The sequence below is a fragment of the Sparus aurata genome, chromosome 2, assembly GCF_900880675.1.
Source record: "Sparus aurata chromosome 2, fSpaAur1.1, whole genome shotgun sequence".
Taxonomy (NCBI): Eukaryota; Metazoa; Chordata; class Actinopteri; order Spariformes; family Sparidae; genus Sparus; species Sparus aurata.
Window position 1 is genome coordinate 1411307 of NC_044188.1, and position 19601 is coordinate 1430907.

The following is a 19601-nucleotide window of genomic DNA, read 5'->3' on the forward strand; positions in this document are numbered from 1 at the left end:
ACAGGAAACTTTTAATTTAAAAAAGTGGAAGTGATGGAAACAGTTTTCAGATTTATACACCTTCAGGAGACCTTTAAGATTCTTTCAGGTCCAATCGAATAAAGAATGATGAGGGGAAAGGGAGAGGTGGAGTCTGAGGGAGGATAACCACGAACAGCTTCTCGCGTTCTCTCTATAGATGTTACCCTTTCTCTACGTCTCACCTGTAAACATGGCTGCCCACCTCAGATTCCTACTAATCGATCAAGCTACTTAAAAGCTTAAAAACGAGTCACTCTTTCGTTAGTTTAATCAGAAGCACCACTAAGGTTAACACCAACACTCCCTGAAATAACGATGATGAGCGTCTGCAGGGGTTTTTTTCTTACCTGAGTGATCCCTCTGTCTCCATCACCAGACTGGATATGACATCCAACAAGCTCAAGAAGATTCCTCCAGACCCGCTGTTCCTGCGGATCCCGGTGTACGCTAAGATGAAGGGCTCTCCTCTCACGGCGCTGGTGCTGAGTTTCGGTGGGAACCCTCTGCACTGTAACTGCGAGCTGGTGTGGCTTCGCAGACTGACCAGAGAGGACGACCTGGAGACCTGCGCTTCACCCAAAGACCTGGCTGGCAAATACTTCTGGACCATAAAAGAGGTTTGTTAAAAGTTACTAAAGAGCAACGTTACTGGAATTACAGTAATATCGTGGACAGAAAAACTCTCTGAACTAATAGAGAAGTCAGAGCAGAGCTGCTGTTATCTGCAGGATAAAGTGATGCATGACACAGCATCCATATATAAGATAAACAGTGGAACAAAGGTTAAAGGATCCATTATTTTCTATTTCAGGACACCTCAGAGTGCAACTACTTCTGTTTTAATGTTTGAATGGTGCAACTTAGGATCATGGAAAATTACAGAGCTTATTCTGGACCTGAACATTTCCTAAAAGCGGCTCTGGGGAAACACCTGTGATATTTACAGGCTCTAGGTTTACTTGTGTTTTTAAAGTTAATTAAGTGGACAGAAGCCACATGAAGCTGCACATCGAGCCAGACAGGAAGTAAACGCAGGAATGGCATATCAAGTTAATTTTAAGATAAAACATACTTTGCAGACTCTTGATTGGAAAAAAAACAAGCAAAAAAGAAACCATTTAACTTTAAACAACGCATCATTTAATCAGGTCGGTCGTATTAATTGCATTCTGTGTGTTTGGTGTCACAATCTTGTAAACCATGTAGCAAAATGTGATTTTCTACAGTCTTAACTTTTACCTGCTGTGGATGCATGATCACTTTCTCTCTCAGAGACACTTGAGCAGGACAGATGGTCGGTGTCACAGAGGAGTGAAGCGTCTTCTGAAAGTGTGCAGTCATTGAGTTCGATATGCAAAAACACAATAGAACCGTGATTTCATTATGTATTTCTGCCTTATATCATATTGTTGAGGTAGAACAAACAGGGAGGGGATGAAAAGCACTAAATACCCGAGATGTGGCTGAAGATAAGTAAAGATTGTTCCCCGTGTTTGGTCTTTATCCTTCTGTACGTACCCTGATTTGTTTATCGGTCTCTTTAATGGGAACTGTGCAGATAAATAATCATTATTGCAAATGTGGAAGTTCAGCTATTTTTCACCAGAAGTCTCTGGGGGAAATGTTACGGCAAGGCAACCTGCAACAGCACATTAGAACACTGTGAATAAAATATGAGCATGCACAGCAGTGGAAAAACATTAACAACAGTCTGAATCTTCTGCAGTGTAAGGTTGAACATGAGCCGATCGGTCAATCTCACTGTCAATCAATATATCATTAAACTTTGTCTTTACGAGCAAAATGAGCCATCGACCTCGGCAGTTAAACCTCTCCGCGTGTCGTTAAAGTCAGAATGAACGGGAGAGATGTTGTGTTATTTATTGAACCGAAACACTTCACTCTATTAAAGTGTTAACTCTCAACCCCTAAAACATCACAAGGTTAAGTTTTTTGTGTGCACTTTATCAATTTCTTCTTCTTTGTGTTAATCAAGTTAATAACTACGTCATACTTTACACACAATAATAGAAATTTATCAGAAAGTAAGTATAGTTTACAAGTAAAGTTTCACTGAGTAGATGAGTTTCTGTTAATGTTTATTGTCTGACAACCTCTGTAGTCACATTAATTACTTATCAACAGCCAAAATTTGAATTTTAACTAACGTGTTTTATGTCATAGAACAAAATATAAAAGTCTGTTCAGCCTGTGACCTGATTTCAGCCGTCAGAAACACGCTGACTTTGAGACGTGGCAGCTTGAAGTGCAAAAAAATGCAAACACACTTCTGAATTTTAACTGGAGTGGAGTTGGAGTGGGAGTGGGATAAAAATGCAGCACTGACTGAGATATAAAAGCTTTCATGTTGAAGACAGTATATACCAGACAGAGCAACAAACATAATGATATGCCAAAAACATTATGGAGCAGCTCAGAGAGCAGAAAGCGAACCCGCTGCAGATGTGTTGTTGCTGAATTTAGCAGTCAGACGGTGTTGGACTAAAGGTGGAGGAGCAGCTGAGAGATATGTTCTTCATCTAAACCTGCTGGGAACACGCTTCTGTACTAAAACAGAGCTGCGCTGACACGTGGAGGGATAACAGCTGAATTAAGCGCCGTGCTTCAAGATGTTACCTTAAAGAGGATGATGTGAGGGGTTTCTGCCTCACGTGGAGATATTCAGCCGCCGACCCCTCTGGGCTGTAATAGAGCTACGATGATGAGTGGAGGTGCACCTTGAGATAAAGATGGAATTAATTTGTATCATCTTAAAGAGGATGATGTACAGACCTTTGCCTCACCTCAAGTAATAGTCATGGACCTCCTTCAGCAAGGTGCTGTAGGATCACTATAAGAGGATTAGCCTTGTAAAGAGGTCGATCCAGAGACCTCCGTGTCACCAAAGTGTCTGGGCTTATTAATACACCGAGAGTTAATAGCCTCTTTCCCACTGCAAGCCCTCCACAGCATCCATCAGAGGTCAGACATTAGCCATCAGCCGCCATGGGAATCCCCGCTGAAATCGATGGACGCCGCTCGGCTGCTCATTGCATCTGCGCCGCTTCTCGTCCGAAATAGAAAATCCAAGAGGTTAGATTCTCGTGAAACGGGTAGAAAAGTGGAGTCTGGTTGAAATCTCAGGGTTACCTTGACAAACCATATATTTATGAAGACCCAATGAGTATTCATGCTGTTTTCCATTTCAACGCCCGACTTCACATTCTCGTACTTTACACCCTTTACACACTCAGACACACACACACCAGGGAGCAGCCGGTTCAATCACGGGCTTTTACTCTGAGCTTCACAGGAGCAATTGAGGGTTAGAATGTAATACGAGACTGAGAGGAGCAGTGTAGTGCTTTATTTGAAGCTACATCCCAGCGGCCATCAGGTCAGCAATCATCTCTGCTGGTAACAAGACTCCAGAAGGACCCAGAAAAAGGTTTGGAGATGCCCAGAGTGGTAGGAATGATGAATAAGCCCTGGTAAAGCCTCGGCTGGCCCCGCTCGGCCCAGCAGTAATACTTTACCAGGGTTTTGGCAGGATTTACTCCGGCTTATAGGTGCCAGTGGGTGGGTTTTAAATATCACAAGGGCTGAAAAACTCCAGGATCACTTAATCTTCATGTGTAAACAATTGAACTCCTTCTGAAAGTCTGAGAGAAGAACACACAACGATGCCATCAAAAAGAAAACGAGAAAAAGACTCAATGAAACCATGAGGTGACGAGTAATGTACCAAAAATATAGTTTAAACAAACCTCAGCAATAACTTGAATGAAAAAGTGCTTCTACTTTGATGGTGCTGTTCTTCTACTGCAGATATAAACACTGTGTGGATCGAATCTTCTCTATTATTGTTTTGATTAATCACGGTGACTCATGTGCAGGAGGAGTTTGTGTGCGAGCCTCCGATGATAACTCGTCACACCTCCAAGATGTTTGTGATGGAGGGTCAGGAGGTGAGCCTGCGCTGTAAGTCCATCGGAGATCCCGAGCCGTCGACACATTGGGTCAGTCCTGACGGAAAGCTGATCGGTAACACGACCAGAACCGTCTGCTACGAGAACGGCTCGCTGGACATCCTCAAGGCCTCGGTCAAGGTAGAGACGTCGTTTCATTTGTGTCGGCCTTTATTTATGTATTTTATAACCGTTGATCTGAAAAATGAGGGTAAATGTTGCGTCCTGTCTTCTATTTCCGATGTTTTCTAGGATTCTGGAAAGTTTACGTGCATCGCGTCCAACGCAGCCGGGGAGGCCACCGCTCCGGTCGAGTTGGTCGTCAACCCTTCGCCACACTTTGACCCTAAACTGGACCCTGACCCGGGGCCTTCGGACATCCCCACATCTATCAAGTCCAACGTGAGCGGAGGTCAGGCGCGGTCCGACCAGCAGAGGGTCAGCGTGTCGCACCTAACGTCCAGCTCTGCTACCATCAGATGGCCCCCGCAGAACCACATACCAGGAGTCCGCATGTACCAGATCCAGTACAACAGCTCTACAGACGATATACTCATCTACAGGTAAGAGTGTGTGTGTGTGTGTGTGTGTGTGTGTGTGTGTGTGTGTGTGTGTGTGTGTGTGTGCGCTACGCAAAACTTGGGCTATTGGTTGTCAAAACAACAGTAGAAACTACAAATTATTTTTGTGCCTGATTTTGCTACGGACGTTTTTTGAAATCGGAGTGAATAGATTTAGGACCTGACACTTGTCTTCTGGGGCCGCCATCTTGTTTCTGAATAGTCCCTGCACCAGCACTTCCTGAGCCACGCCCCCTCAAACGTATACATATAGTACTTATCTTTTATTATCTGCAATGGAGATCATTTTAGATTAAGATTGCTGTAAATAGAACCTTGTCTTTACACTTCTCAGCCTGAGATCTTTGCTAGCTTTGCAAACTTTGCGATCTGTACCAGGATTCAAACTAAAGCTCTGCGGGTTAAATTGATTTTGTTTTGCTTTGTTTTGTTGTTTATGATCTCCACATCACAAGTGAAGTCTTTATTTTTTGTGGTGTGTCCGTGTCCATGCAGGCAGCTGCTATCCGACTGTTGTCTCAGGTTGTTTAACACACACACTGTTGCAGCAGAAGGGGATGTTTGGTGTTACGTTGGTTATTGTGGGTCTCCAGGTCGGTGCAGTAACAGCTGATTGTGTTTCTAACAGTGTGTTCAGCAGATGAGTTTGTTTCGTTTGTGTGTGAGTCTGTGTATTTATCCTTGGGGCTAGTTGTTTGTGCGTTTGCTTTTACCAGGTGAAAGGAAAATATTCTTACAAGATGAAGTGTGTGTGTGTGTGTGTGTGTGTGTGTGTGTGTGTGTGTGTGTGTGTGTGTGTGTGTGTGTGTGTTTGTGTGTGATTTTTCTACCTATCCGTCCGTCTTTGCTCCCTCACATATCATCCCTGTGTGGGTAGTTACCACCAAGGTCTTCCTGGCGTAGGAGGTTGTATTGCGGCTTTTCAGGCGATTTTCAGGAGGTTTTTTTGGAAGCGAACATCTCGGCGAGCAACAAAAGACGAGCTAACGGAAAAAGAAAGATGATTTAGTTTCTGGCGGCAGGTATCATTCTTTAGCTCTCTAAATATTCAGAGAAAAACATGGGAATAATTATCGTCATGAGTAGTTCATTGAGAGCGTAATCAGTTTGACTTCTGTAGTAAAAATTCATCCAGATCTTGATTACCTGCCGACAGAGATCCACTATTAATGAAAACCCTTCATCCTCCACCGGTGTGTTTGAGCACGAGGGGTTTGTGTTGACAAATCAGGACCCTCAGAGGACTCAGGCATCAGACATGTGGAGACAAACTGTAGAAATAAAAAATGCTGTAATAGAAACTAATGTAAAGGTTAATTAATCCTGCTGGGAAATCAGGTCGGCTCAGCAGCAAAAAGGCAGTTTCAGCGTGGAAAAAGGAGCTGATAGTTGGAGCCTGCAATACACTGCGAAGTGTAATAAACATTAATGAGTAAACCCAGACAGAACATAAAGATGAATGTAAAGTAATAACTTTCTACTGTTATTAAAACAAAGAATGTGCAGAAAAATGTGCAGAGACGAAAGAATCAATCATTGAACTTGCAGTAAAAAGCAGATTTAAGTGTCATACAGAGAATAAACTGTCCAAGCATGTTTACATCAGTGCAAATGAGCAGATGATGTCCCATTAATATATCTTATTAAGTAGTGCATTTCTGAGAGGGTAAATGAGCGGTGAAACCTCCCTGAAGGAAACTTTCCGCCCGTCTCCCATCACGAATCCTCCTGTGCGGCAGCTCGTGGACGTGATTTGTGCTTCCTAATCACCAGATGTGGATTTCTGAGCATGTTTCAGTCTCCGGCTGCCAAGTGGCTGAGTGTGGACTCTCTACCAGCCCACGATGCTGAGAGACCGCAGGATGGTCCCATCAGCCACTTAGCCAGCGCTGTAACCTAGCAACGTCATTCAGACTGCATAATTGAGTGTTATTACAAAGCATTTGGAGGGTTGACAAATGACAGTTTGAAATGTGTCCGCGGCCGCGATGCTCATTTTAACCAAAGGCACTCAAGTGGCCATTTTCTTACCTTCAATTGGAGAGAGCACATGGTCGAGTGCGTCCAAATTGATGATTTCAGATTGATCCTTGGGGGGATGACCTGATCGTTTTCCCATGGCAAAGAGCTGTTGCTCTCACGGCTCAGTGTTAGAATCACAGTCTGGTGTCAGCAGGCTAAGATGACCCTCCTTCACCTCAGAGGAGTCCAGGAAGATTCACCTGTTTTCATCTCAATCATTAAATGTGCATTTTTTACCCTGTTTGTCATATTATCCATTCCATAGTTACAAGCAGCCAAGTTGTAGTTTAGAGTCGGAGATATCAGTAATTTTTGGCAGCTACAATATCGGAGACTGTTGCTGTCGTTTCCTCAAGTGCCAAAAAACTAAATATGTTGAGGCTCCAGTGAGCTCGAGCAGCCGTACTGATTATCACTTCACTTCACAAGGAAGAAGAAATGTTGATGTTGTTCAGCCACAAAGCATCAGACTTTGACTTTAGAGAATGTTCTTTTAAACATGAGAAATCTTTCTCTGAACCTGAACCTTGTTTTTTAGCATAAAGCTAACTGAACCGTAACCACAGTAGTGTCAGATCAGCAGATGCTCTCAAAACATTTGCAGATGTTTAAAAGTAATTTAGAATGCCGATATTTATGCCTCACTGTTGTGGCTAATTAATGCTTACTTTCCATTTATCTTGTGTGACTTATATTCATCACTTTTTCTCAAAAGCTTTACAGTTTCAGTAATTAGAGAAAGAATTCTCAGACCGGAGATGAGTGGATTCTACATTTTCTTTGCTTCTTGAGCCTTTATATCTACAGAAACAAAATCACTGTACAGCAGCTCCCTGTCTGAGTATCTACAGTATTTACAGCAGGTACTCCTGAATACTGCCTCGCTCTTTTTTTTTTTTTAAAGATTCGCTCTTCTGTGGCAGCCCGAAGGCACAGAGATGCAGCCTTCTTGTGTTTCAAAGGTCAACGATCTGATTCTCCGGCTCGGCTGGGAAAGTCGGCGTATTCGAAGGAAGTGAAACTAAATCGCTCTCTCCTGCTTTTATACCAGCTGCTGTTGTTCCCCTGAGCTGCCTGTTTGAACCCTGCAGCTGCTCAGTATTTTATTTATATTTAGTATATTATCACATGATTTTGTTACATGAGGCTCTTCAATCTGAAGCATCAGATGCTTTTTAGAAACGTGTCTTTGGTGAAGAAATGCTGCACGCAATATACGTCTTCATTAATGATTTTCTGGCAAGTAGAAGGATGAAGTATCAAGAAAATGTAAACCGTAAAGTACATATACCTCAAAATTGTACTTGAGTAAATGTAATTAGTTACTTTCAACCACGATATATTACACAACAGCTGCACAACTTATCAGTTGCCAAAAAATATAATGATTTGACAAAGCATCAGTTGTGCTTGTCAACTCTTATGTAATCATCTTTTCAAACATCCAAATCAAAATTCTTGGATCATTAACATTCCTGATGATTGCATCCAGTCTTTGTGCAGACACTTGGTCCCTGCTGGCCACCGTACACACTGTGATTGTGAGTGAATTAATGTCTGTTCCAGCCGGCAGTCGTGCTGCAGTCGTTCTGAGCTGGCAGTGGCAGCACTTAGACTTTTGACTTTAAGAGCAAAACATTTTTTAAACCAAGTGGAGCTCTCTGGCAGAGTTATTGGCCTCTCCACTGTACAGTGTAATAGAAGAGACTCGTGACGCCCACTCTGCCCTCTCGGCCCCGCCTCTGCAGTCTGGTCGCCGGCTTTGCAGAGACTCTGCCCATCAGAGCGGCACCGAGCTGTTCATCATCACATACCGAGGCACGAACTGTACTCTGCAGCACTTCACATCTATTGTTGTAATTACTGTCACATTCTGGCTCTTATTTTCTGAGCACTACGCAGTCGTCCCTGCTTTTCTGGCTGTTTCTCTTTAGGCGTTGTTAGTGTGCATATTTATGTGATGTCAGGTGGAGCTGGGAGGTGAAGGTGTTTTGTTTCCGTGGTATACTCGGGACTAGAACATGTGAAGTGCTGAATATTTCGAGCCGTTGGTGTTGCGTACGTGAGGGGCTGCAAATATGATGTGCTATGATGTCAAGTAGAAGTAAAATGCCTTCTATTATCCTCTCAGAAGTTAGTGTTTTTACTTCACTTGCTATTAATGATTTGTGTCGAGGCTACATGTGTTTTATCAGTATTAGTTGAGGAGAGAAGAGAGCTGAGTGAGAATGTGGGGAATTGGAGGTTGTTGGAGGCTTTAAACATGACAAAAACACGTCATTTTCTACCTTGTCTTCTTTAACGGCTGCACAATGTCACAGAAAATTGAGAAAATTGGCTCACCGCAATCTCACAGCATCAAATCTGAAAGTGCCAATGCAAAGGTAACATGAGCTTTTATTCTGGAAGATGTTTTGTCACACGTTGGTCGACTCGATACCCATCGTAGACTCGTGACTCCGAGGCAAGTGCGTCTAAAAATTGTCCGTCTGCATTCTTACAGTAGTATACTTGAAACGAGTGGATGAAAGTGTGAAAAGATGAGTATCGAGCAGAGCATTTTAAAATCTGCAGGAGGGCCTCTCTGCACCTCCTCTGCAGCTACAGTGCATCTTAAAATACCACAGTCAGCGCCGCCGAGGAGGGATGCAAAGGGGATGGATCTGCTATTATGAGAAGTCAACAGCTACCAGCAGACATTTTGTTCAGATTCTCATGTGGACAACAAAGTAAGACATTTTTTTTCTGTTTGCCTCACTCAGAGCTCATCAGTCCTGAGTTTCTAAGCTCTCATTAAAATCCGCTCTCCCACGTGAAGTCAGCCTCCCCGCAAATGACTCGCCCAAACTGTGCATGGCCTTTTTCTAACCTTTATCTTTCCAGGGAAAGTCGAGTGAGTGAGCATGCCTGCTGTTATTCACTGGCCTGCTTCACATTCACATTTGGGAGCTGTCCAATTCTGCTGAACTGCATTAACTGTATGAACTGAGCAGCTGCAGTCAGCCGGTTGTGGAGCAGCAGCTCTGGGGTTCATCGTGGAAGTTGTCGAGGGATGGTTGTAGGGAGGGAAAGAGCGGTTACTCATTCATTTTCCCAGCCGCTGATCTTCCAGTCCGGAGCCACCGGCTGTTCCCTGTAGGCTGCCGCTGCCCTATCATAATAGCATGACAAATGGGGCAGCGAAACATTTTTAGAAGTTCAGTGGCACATCATCACAGTTATCAGTGCTGCACATGCTGCACGGGAGCACAGTTCAGCTGAACAAATTATGCATTTCAGACGAATTAGATGTTAAAATCTTCACCAGGTTTTTAAAATGTGGAAACTATCAACTGATTTTTCTCTTCCCGTTAGCGTAGCCTCTCCTCAGAGAGCTGTTAGCCCCGAGCTATTAGCTGTAACAGCGTCAGCAGAGACACGAGGAGAGGGAACACAGAAAACCAACATATATTTAAATATAAATACATCAACAACAGATGAGGCCTTTTTATGGACACATTAGAGAGAAGTAAAGGAGGAACGGCACAGAGAAAATCAGTTTAGATGGTGTCCTTGTGTTTAAGAGTTAGATCGACAGTGACGCAGCCAACAGAATTAATTAGCAATGTGCGTCTGCAAACCGCTGATATGTTGATATATCTCTTTATGTCCCATGTTTACTTTAAGATTTTCAAGACGTAACATTGTTAAGATGTAATGAGTTTTGTCTGTAGTTGCCAACGACATTACAAACAAAATGCGTATTTCTGCATGATGTTTTTTAAGATAGGAAAACGTCACGGTTAGGTTTATGATTCCTGTCTCTGTCGGAACAAACATGGCTGGAAAATGTCCAGACGATGTCCGTTTTAAGTCCTATTTATTATATTTTGTTGTTCCACAGTACCTGCTTAGAACAACTAAAGTGTGATGCAGGTTTTTGTGGTTCTGTTTGGGAGCCTTTGGTTAAAGTTTTAGAAAGATTATGATCTGACGCGTGAGTCGTTGTATATTTACTTTATTAACACATCACCAAACTCCTTCTGTTGACTAATTCAAGCCGCCATCTGGAAGAAAAAATGTTGTAACTACCATAAACTCCAAGACGCATATGGCACAACAAATTAACCCAGGCGAATGATCATTTTGAGGAGATTCAGTTTCTGCCTTGGCTGTGAATGTGCAGACGTATCTGTGAAAAAGAAGGAAAAGTGGTGGCAGTGAGTGAGACGTGTGATGGAGGATGGAGAGAGAGGTGAACGCTGGTATTAACGGTGCAGTCGGACCGGAGGGTTAACCGCCTGGCTTCCCTCTCAGCACCTCTTTCCTTCTTCCTGCTGCTCTCTGCTGTGCTTTTTTTCCTTTCATATCAGTTTCCTCGCACACTCAGGTTCTTTCAGTTCAACGTGCTGCGCTGGCAGAAAAGTCGAGAACCGAAGCTGCGAGATAACAGATCGACATTTCCTCCTCTCTCCTTCTCTCTCTCCTTCTCTCTCTCTCTCTCTTCCTGTGTCTGTAGGACTCTCAGTAGAGGTGGGGGAGTGGAGGAAGAGAGGAAACGTTTTATTTTTATTCTCTCCTCCTTCTCAATTCTGCCCCAGGGCAAGAATAACCTGACCAGCTTTATCCTTCACCTCACTGTCTCCCCCTCTCTCTCTCTCCCCCTCCCCCCCCCCTCTCTCTCACACACTCTAAGGATTATGGGTCCAGGGAGAGATCAACCTCTGTCAGAACTAGGAAATGAATCTATTGATTCTCCCTCCTTTAATATTCTCTGCTGCTTCTCTTTCTCTTTCTGTCCTGAACCAGGAATTTCTGTGTGTGTGTCCATGTCTGCATGCAATAAAGCACAGTGTGAGAAAGTGTGTGTGTGTGTGTGTGTGTGTGTGTGTGTGTGTGCTGGCTTTCTAATTACCATCCTGCCCGGCTCTCGAAGGAGAGATTAAAGAAGCGAGAGAGGCAGAAGAGAAAACTAGAAATGCAGTGATGGAGGGGGGGATGGATTGATGCGGCGCCATGAATAAGAGAGGACTCAGCTGATGCACAGATAGGTGGACGGAAGAGAGGATGGAAGAAATGAGAGAAGGAAACGCCAGCTGATCATATTCTGCTGAGATGTCGAGGCATCAGCTTTCCTCTCTTTACTACTCCTCCTTTTTCCTCCTACCTCCGTTTTTCTGTCGCGCCTTTAAAAAGTCACTGTAATGTCATCTTCCCTCCCTCTTTTTCTTCCCTCACTCCATCATATTACCTCCTTATGCAGTCATCCCTCCTGTACTCCCTCGTCTTTTCCTCTCCTCTCTCTGCTCTCCGTCCATCAGCCAAATGTCACTTTGTCCCGCCGGGTCTCCAGTTTGGAAACATGCAGTACAGGAGATGACAGCAGGGCTTTTAGGCTGAGATCGAATCAAAAGGTTTTCTCTCCTGCTCACACTCGCTGCTCTCAGTGTCTGAGCTGCAGACAGCAGGAGGTCAAATGTTGCATCATCCTCTCCGCTACATAAAACTTAAAACACAGTTAGAAATTTAAGTTTTCATGCCTGAAGAAAAAATGTCACCGGAGGTTTTTTTTGTGGCTTTGAAAAGGAAAGTGTCTGCAAAGTTTAGTTCTCAAACATTATTTGATTTTGGTGCCAAAAGTCACGACGTTGACTTCAATGTTCACTCGTCAGCCGCTTCAGTTTATGACATCTACCTCTACGATCAATAACAGAAGCAATTCAGATTAATGCTTATGTTAAATGTGGTAGATTCAATGAGGAATATAAGCAAGTGCATTTATTTAAGTAAGGAGCATGTTTGTAGTTGAGTCTTTTGATTTTGTGTCACTTTCTACTTCTCTGTAATTTTTACTTCACTACAAATAAATAAGAATGTCACACTTGTAACAAAGTAGTTTTTCTAGTGTTGTTTATAATTTTACTCGAGTGAAGGATCTGAATTCTTCCTTCACCACTGAGTGTATATATAAAAACAAGAAATAAGAAAAAGAAATCAAAGATGTAAGAGAAAGTATAATTTAAGATGAGACTCAAATGAGTTTGCCCACCTCGCCTGAGGCTACGTTCTTTTATTCTAACTGTGAACATTTTATTTTTACTTCAGCAGTTTATTACCAGGAGATTCGACCCTGAGAAGCTGCCGATAATGAGAAGAATACAAACCCTCTGATCATTTAGACGACATGACCTTTCCTGTGGTGCCATCATTAGGGTAAACCCAGTAACTTCAGTCCGTACGTAATCAGCAGAATGAACGCGTCTCTGTCCGAGTCGTTCATTCTCTCCCCCACACGGCCGTAATACAGCGGACCAGTATCTATATCTGACACCATTATCTCCTGACCTCACTCACCTGCCTCGGCCGTTCACTCACCTTCTCGTTACCAAACGCAGCGGCGGCCATGACACTAATGGTGCCTCCTGAACACACCCATTCCTGCATGTGTGTAATAAGTTCCCGCAGTAGAGCCAACCTGAGGCCACGCTGACCTTTTCCCACTAATGATGCCCTCTCTCTTCTCTGCCAGCTGTTGCTCGTTTTATCTTTCACTCTGTCTCTCTTCGTCTCACTCGCTTCCTCTGCATGTCAGGACTTTTAATCTCTCTCTCTCTGTGTTTCTAGACAGAGTCCAGAACAAGTTCTGTGTACACTTTTTAATATTCAGCTCAAATTAAATCTGAAATAATGGGAGTTATGTTCATTCAGTTGAGTTTAAGTGAACTGAATGTGTTTTGTAGAAGCCAAGAAAAAAGATAAACATAAGGAAGTCTCGTCCCTTCCTCAGTTCTTTTATTAAAGTGAAACTCTCGCCAAAAAGCAACCAAGGCTTTTTTTGTGAATGTATACGAGTCAAACCTTTGTGTAAATGCATAAATACGATGAAAGAGGCACTTTTAAGATTTACCGTAGTTTCGTTTTCGGGCAAGCTAATTTTCAGTGGAGTGCTACGGGCACGCTAGCATCAAAATCTCTATTTTTAAAACAGTAAGAAGTCTCGACACAACATGAAACTTTGCTCGTAGTATCACCAGGGTCTCTACACATGAACACGAGCATTGAGAACATTACCGCCGTCATGGCAGACAAAAAGTGTCGATCCCCGAGTGTGACCTAACAGGCAGGAGAGTAATGGTGGACCTCCTGCCTGTTAGGTCGCACTCAGGGATCGACACTTTTTGTCTGCCGTGGCGGCGGCGAGCGGAACAAGCTACTGCTAACATGAGTTGTCCGAAACCTTCTTTTTAGTAACTCTGTGTACACAAACAATGTTCTCAATGCTCGTGTTCATGTGTAGAGACCCTGGTGATACTACCAGCAAAGTTTCATGTTGTGTCGAGACTTCTTACTGTTTTAAACAGAGAGATTTTGATGCTATCGTAAAAGTGCCCGTAGCACTCCCATTGAAAATGAGTTTGAGCTGAAAATGAAAATATGGTAAATCTTAAAAGTGCCTCTTTCATCATAATTATGCTTTTACACGAAGGTTTGACTCATATTCAATCACAAATAAAGCCTTGGTTGCTTTTTGGTGAGAGTTTCACTTTGAGGTAAAAATATGGCCTCTTGAGTTCATCTGTGATAAACTAATCATGACATTAACTCCTTTTCTGCAACTTTGCATCGTTCTGGATTGTTAAAACTAAAAAAGGTAATATTTTCTTTCTCTCTCCACCAGTCAGTTTCACCCTCAGGCCAGACTATTCTGCCTTTTCCTTAGAGGGTCCAAAAAGCCTTTTATTGGGACCAGTTCACCGATTACAACAAATATAATTAGACGTTTTTAGCCATGCAGATAGTTTTGTTTCAGTTTTTATAAGATGTCAGCATCTGAAACTTCTTCTTCCCCCTCGACAGTGGAGATGAATAGAGTTTAATTGATGCTCCAACAGCAGCGAATCTTTAACAAAACTGTTTCTACTTTTTCTTCAATAGAAAGTAGAAGGAGGAAACACTGCAGACAGTTGTGTGTCTGTAGTGAGGATATTGTTTCTGTAAACACACACTGTTGTTGAGTTTTTCAGTGCAGTGAATCAGTCAGTTCACCTCTTTTTGTTTTGGGGCTGATGTGAAACATCACAGCAGCTCAGATCTGAAAAGCTCAACAGATAAAGACTGAGTTGACTCAACATGACGGGAGAAGTTTTTAGACTGTATGTATCTCAGGAACTTTTCACATTGCACATCTATATCACCATGTATATGCACACGGATCCATCTGTTGTGTATGTAGTATTTCTATTCTATTTTATCTAATTTATTCTTTATTTAATTTCTATTCTCACACTGCTGCTGTTTCCCTTGTGCTGCTGTGTGAAGTACGGGGGATCAACAAAGGTTGAGTTGTGTTTGCGGTTTTTATTCCGTGTCTGATTCTTTGTGTTTGAGCCGACGATGACTTGACTACAGTTCATTCGGAGATTGTTATATTTTTCTTCAGCTGTGCCTGCTTTCATTCGCACCATCTGCGTGACGCCAAACACACATTTCTGTGTGTTGGGTTGTAAATGAGCCATGATATTAAACATGTGCCTGGACAGGTTTTCTGCTAATTTTCTTTTCTGTCCTTCTCTTCATCAAGACAAGATGGCTTGTTGTTCATCTACCCATCCTCCTCGTCTTCCTCATTTATTTGCCTCCCTCTCTTCTCTTGCACTCAATTTCTCTTGTCTCTGTTATTCGCTCCTTTGCTCTGTGTCTTTCCTTATTGATATTCACTGGATGAGAGGCGATGAAACTGAGGATATGCAGAGAAACTCTCACCCTGACCTTGTGTAGGCAGTGAAGGGAATAATCCATGTATCTTTTATATCTTTAGTGTCACTTGGAATCTCCAAAGTCACCTTTTCAGGAATTTGAAACAAATCGAAACGCAAAATAGAAATTAGAAAATGGAATGAAAGAGAGCTCTGTTGCTGCTGTGATTCTGATTATGATTTATATCATAATTAATCATCAAGTTTGGTTTGATCTTTGGTTTCTGTCTTCCTCTGTGACAGTAAACTGAGTCTGATCTTTGGGTTGTGGATGAAACAAGACATTAAAGGACATCATCTTGCACATTTTTCACAATTTTATGACAATTTATAGACCAAACAACTAAACGATTCATTGAGGAAATAAGTCCAGAATAGAATGATTCAAAAACTGTGTCGGGTATCATATTCTGTCATTAATATTTGGTTCTTGTGCTGGATTATTGTTGAGCTTTCACTCTGCTTCCATCAGCTCAGTGTCTCAGATGGTTGACAGCCGGCCAGGTGCCTCCCTCAGGTTCAGGTCTAATTGTATAGCTCTGACTCACTGCTGTCAATTACACACTCGGCTTGTTGGCCCGCTCTCACCCCCTGTAGGGTTTTATATTGGTGCACCTTCTTTCAAAAAGCCGGTCTTGGCGTGCTCCCATCATGTGGAAAAACACTGGACAGTTTACAGGACATTGTTTCCGTCAATGCAGATTTACAAAAAAGCACGATTATGTTTTTGGATGCCACACATTTATCTTTAAATACCTGTGTCGCTGTTTTCAAAACATGCTGTGTGTCTCTAACTGTGGTTTTTGTGTTGCTGCTCTAAAATAACCCAGCTGAGGTGGTGTCTAACCTTCAGATTCCACCAGTCACAGCTGCGTCGCATTGCGGCCACAACACGGTCGCCATGATGATTGCGGCTGTTCTTGGCGATGCTCGTCGTTCCATCGTCAAGCTGCACAGGGCAGATAAAGCCAGACAGGAAGCCAGATAGCAGATTATCTGACTTTTCAAAATGCAACACGCTGTGCAGAATCTGGATCTGCAGCAAAGTCAGAAACATGAACAATAACTTCACCTAAAATAATACAATAATTCTGACCTTAAACCAAAAACCTGGGTTTGCAAAAGCTCTCCAACATAGTTATATAAGTGATTCATGTCAGACTCAAACCCTTCATCAGCTCTACTGGTGATTCAGTGATGTGGTGCTACAAGTTTAAATATACATGTGATGTTTGCAGACACAGTGGCTAAAAATACATTTCTCAACAGATTTCTAAGTTGCAACCAGATTGGCTTGCTGAGTCCAGAGAGACTAGCGATCGTCTTTGTTGCTGGGTTGTTACTGATGGTCGGTCTTATTTTCTGGAGTAGTAAACTAGGTTTCATTATATATTGGAGTCTACTAATGTGACTCGTGGTTATCCAGTTATTAGTCACACCCTACACATCTTCTCTTCGATGCGCCTGTCAGCTGGACAACATCAGAAATGACTCATGTGAACGTATTCTGAATCGCCATCGCTGTGGTTATAGTTTAGCGCAGGATGTTCATTACAGCCAACACTGGAGTCGAACCTGTGACCTTTCCTCTAAAGAAAATAAAAGATATGTGCTGGTGTTTCCAGAAGCAGGTTGAACTACATTTCTCTCAGTTGAGGACTGTGTCATTTTAATAATGGAGCATAAAAAGAATGGAGGCTTGCAGCCATTTCATACATATAGAACGTGAACACAGAGCGGTCCATGTGGAATGTAACCCGAGCGATGGCTTGGATTTAGTGTCGTGCCTTGTATGAAATCCTGAGTGGCTCTATTTCATACGACTGTGGCCTCTACATTATTCACAGAGCTGTCACGAGCAGGCAGAGGGGCAACACTCGAGGTTATGCGTCTCTTTAAATCCTACATGTCACCTGATCCATTTCATTTCATTATGCATTGCATTATTCAAAACCTTGGATGATGCACACCGCGCTGACATAGTTAAACTGCAATTATCTTGGATCTTTACTGATATTCATTATGCAAGATTAAAGCTTGTTCCTCGCTCACGGCAAGGGTAACGTGGAGTCTAACGCTGTAGTATGAAGAATAACCTTCACTGGGTTGTACGTTGCTATAGCTACTCATTCCATTTGTGTGCATCATAACTCGGCACGCTTCAAAATACACGAAGAAGCCGGATTTAGGACAAAGGACAAAACGTTTCTTTGTCAGTCCTGTTTAAGCGGATGAGCTATAAATGGTAAGCATTCCTTAATGTCTGTTTTAATTAGAAAAGATTATTGCATTGGGAGAGGAAAATTGGACTTTATAGATTATGTACTTTCTATATTTACATGTGTACATTTCATGAAACAAACATCAGCACATTCAGTGCGTCTCCACGCAGTGTCACTCAAATCTTAATCAGCACTGGATGAATATCTCATTGAAGCTTCATTCATATTCATAAATTGGATGAAGGTAAAAGCAAAACCTCGTGTAAAGCAGCGATGCTTCCTGATTAAAAACTACAACACTAAGAAGTACATCTGCATACAAACGTTTAAAGTGCATGCAGGCTTTTTAAAACAAGATGTTGAGAATGAAGTTGTAATATTTTGAGACAAAAGTTGAAGTATCATCTGCGTAGAATGGAAACCACATACAAACAAACAGACAGATATGTACACATTTAGATGAAAAAGGTCCATTACATGTGTATTGATTGTAGCAATGGGCTCATGAAACCAATCCCCTTACATGACTGATAAACACAGACACTTTGTCATTAGATCCATTCGTGTATGTCTTATTTTCTCAGGTGGAGCGATGACCGCGCCTCCTGTATTCATCTCTTGAAAGGTGGTTATTTGTCAGACATCCAATTCATGAGCATCAGTCTGCGTTCTGTGAGACCACAGAATGCTAAGTCGTAATTTCATAAATGAAAATATTATCCTGTCGACTCACGGATGGATTTGTCCTTGAAGTTGCTCTCTTTTTATTTTTTCTTCTTCCTGGTGAGTTAGTGACGACTTCTGCCCTTTGAGCCGCTCAGAGAGTCGAACGGCCGACCCTCAACAGTGTTGTTCTCTCTGCTGTATGAAGTTCTGTATGGAAGCCTCGGGCTGGAACATGACATACCTCGAGCAACAGCAAGGCCACAGGCAATAATGGTGTGTGTGTGTGTGTTTGCGTGTTTGTGTTAAAGAGAGAGAGCCTTCGGCGTTCGTTCAACCATTAGTCTGACGCAGAACGCTGCAGCACTTATAGACCAGACCTCAATAATAGAGCGACTGCCTCTCTGGTACACACACGAACACAAACACACACTCCTGCAGTCGTACACATCGTCAGGCACTTTACACACAGTACTCTCTATCTTTTTCCTTTTACCCTCTCACCATGTTTCTCTCCGACACACACACACACACACACACACACGATGCCCAGCGGGTCGGGCTTGGCTTTATAATTCCATTCCTTGTCTGGTCACCTCCGCTCCACTGTTGATAAATAGGCACTGCTCTGCACCGGCTGACACCTGAATAATATATAGGACACACACACACACACAGTATAGAGAGAATACAGTTGTAAACAGGGTTACCAACATGAATACACAATCGTCTTTCACTATTTCTGTCGCTCAAACTCAGCTGCTGTCGCCGTGAATGAGTACAGTACTGCCCAAAAACAACGCTGCAAGGTCGACGCTGTAATTTTTAAAGCACTATTAACATTATATTGTACATTATTATATTATATAAGTTGATTTGGCACCAGGAGAGGTTGGTCTCCTGTTTACAAGCTTTTCTCTCACTGGCCCTGCACCAACAGTTCTGACTCTCGTGATGTCATCATCATCACAGAGGAAGGTTTCACAAACACGGAACAGAAAGAGTCACAATCGACCTCGTTTGCAGTTCGAGTTGTCCTGGCAACAGTTTTACACACGTGTCTCATAATGGGGGTCCATGGGGAAAATACTTTTTTGGCCGCTTGGGAATTGTGGTCTTATCTATGGTTTGTTATCCACATCGTAAATCTCTATTTAACTACAGTTAAATCAGAGATGCTTTGGAAGATTTTTTTAAGCTAAATTCACAGTTGGCCCTTTAATTATCTGGCATTTGGTTTGTTAACACATCCTCATACCGTAACGACTGAATATGTCAACTGTCAGTGTCTCCCAAAGCAAGATGAATGTCACTGTTCCCAGAACAGCATAACAGCAAGACAGTCAGTGTGTTTACATGACACTCAAGAAAACTGAATTACTGTGTCAG

General features: G+C 42.6%; 1 protein-coding gene across 5 annotated transcripts in view; it reads left to right on the forward strand.

Annotated features, from left to right (window-relative positions):
- The window catches only part of LOC115569871 (leucine-rich repeat and fibronectin type III domain-containing protein 1-like protein), a 302682-nt gene that overhangs the window by 261391 nt on the left and 21690 nt on the right, over window positions 1–19601 (forward strand). For all 5 annotated transcript variants that reach the window (XM_030398095.1, XM_030398102.1, XM_030398070.1 and 2 more), the window contains 3 exons: window positions 398–638; window positions 3918–4130; window positions 4242–4552. In XM_030398095.1, the coding sequence (XP_030253955.1) occupies window positions 398–638; window positions 3918–4130; window positions 4242–4552 (765 nt within the window). The remainder of the gene's footprint in view (window positions 1–397; window positions 639–3917; window positions 4131–4241; window positions 4553–19601) is intronic.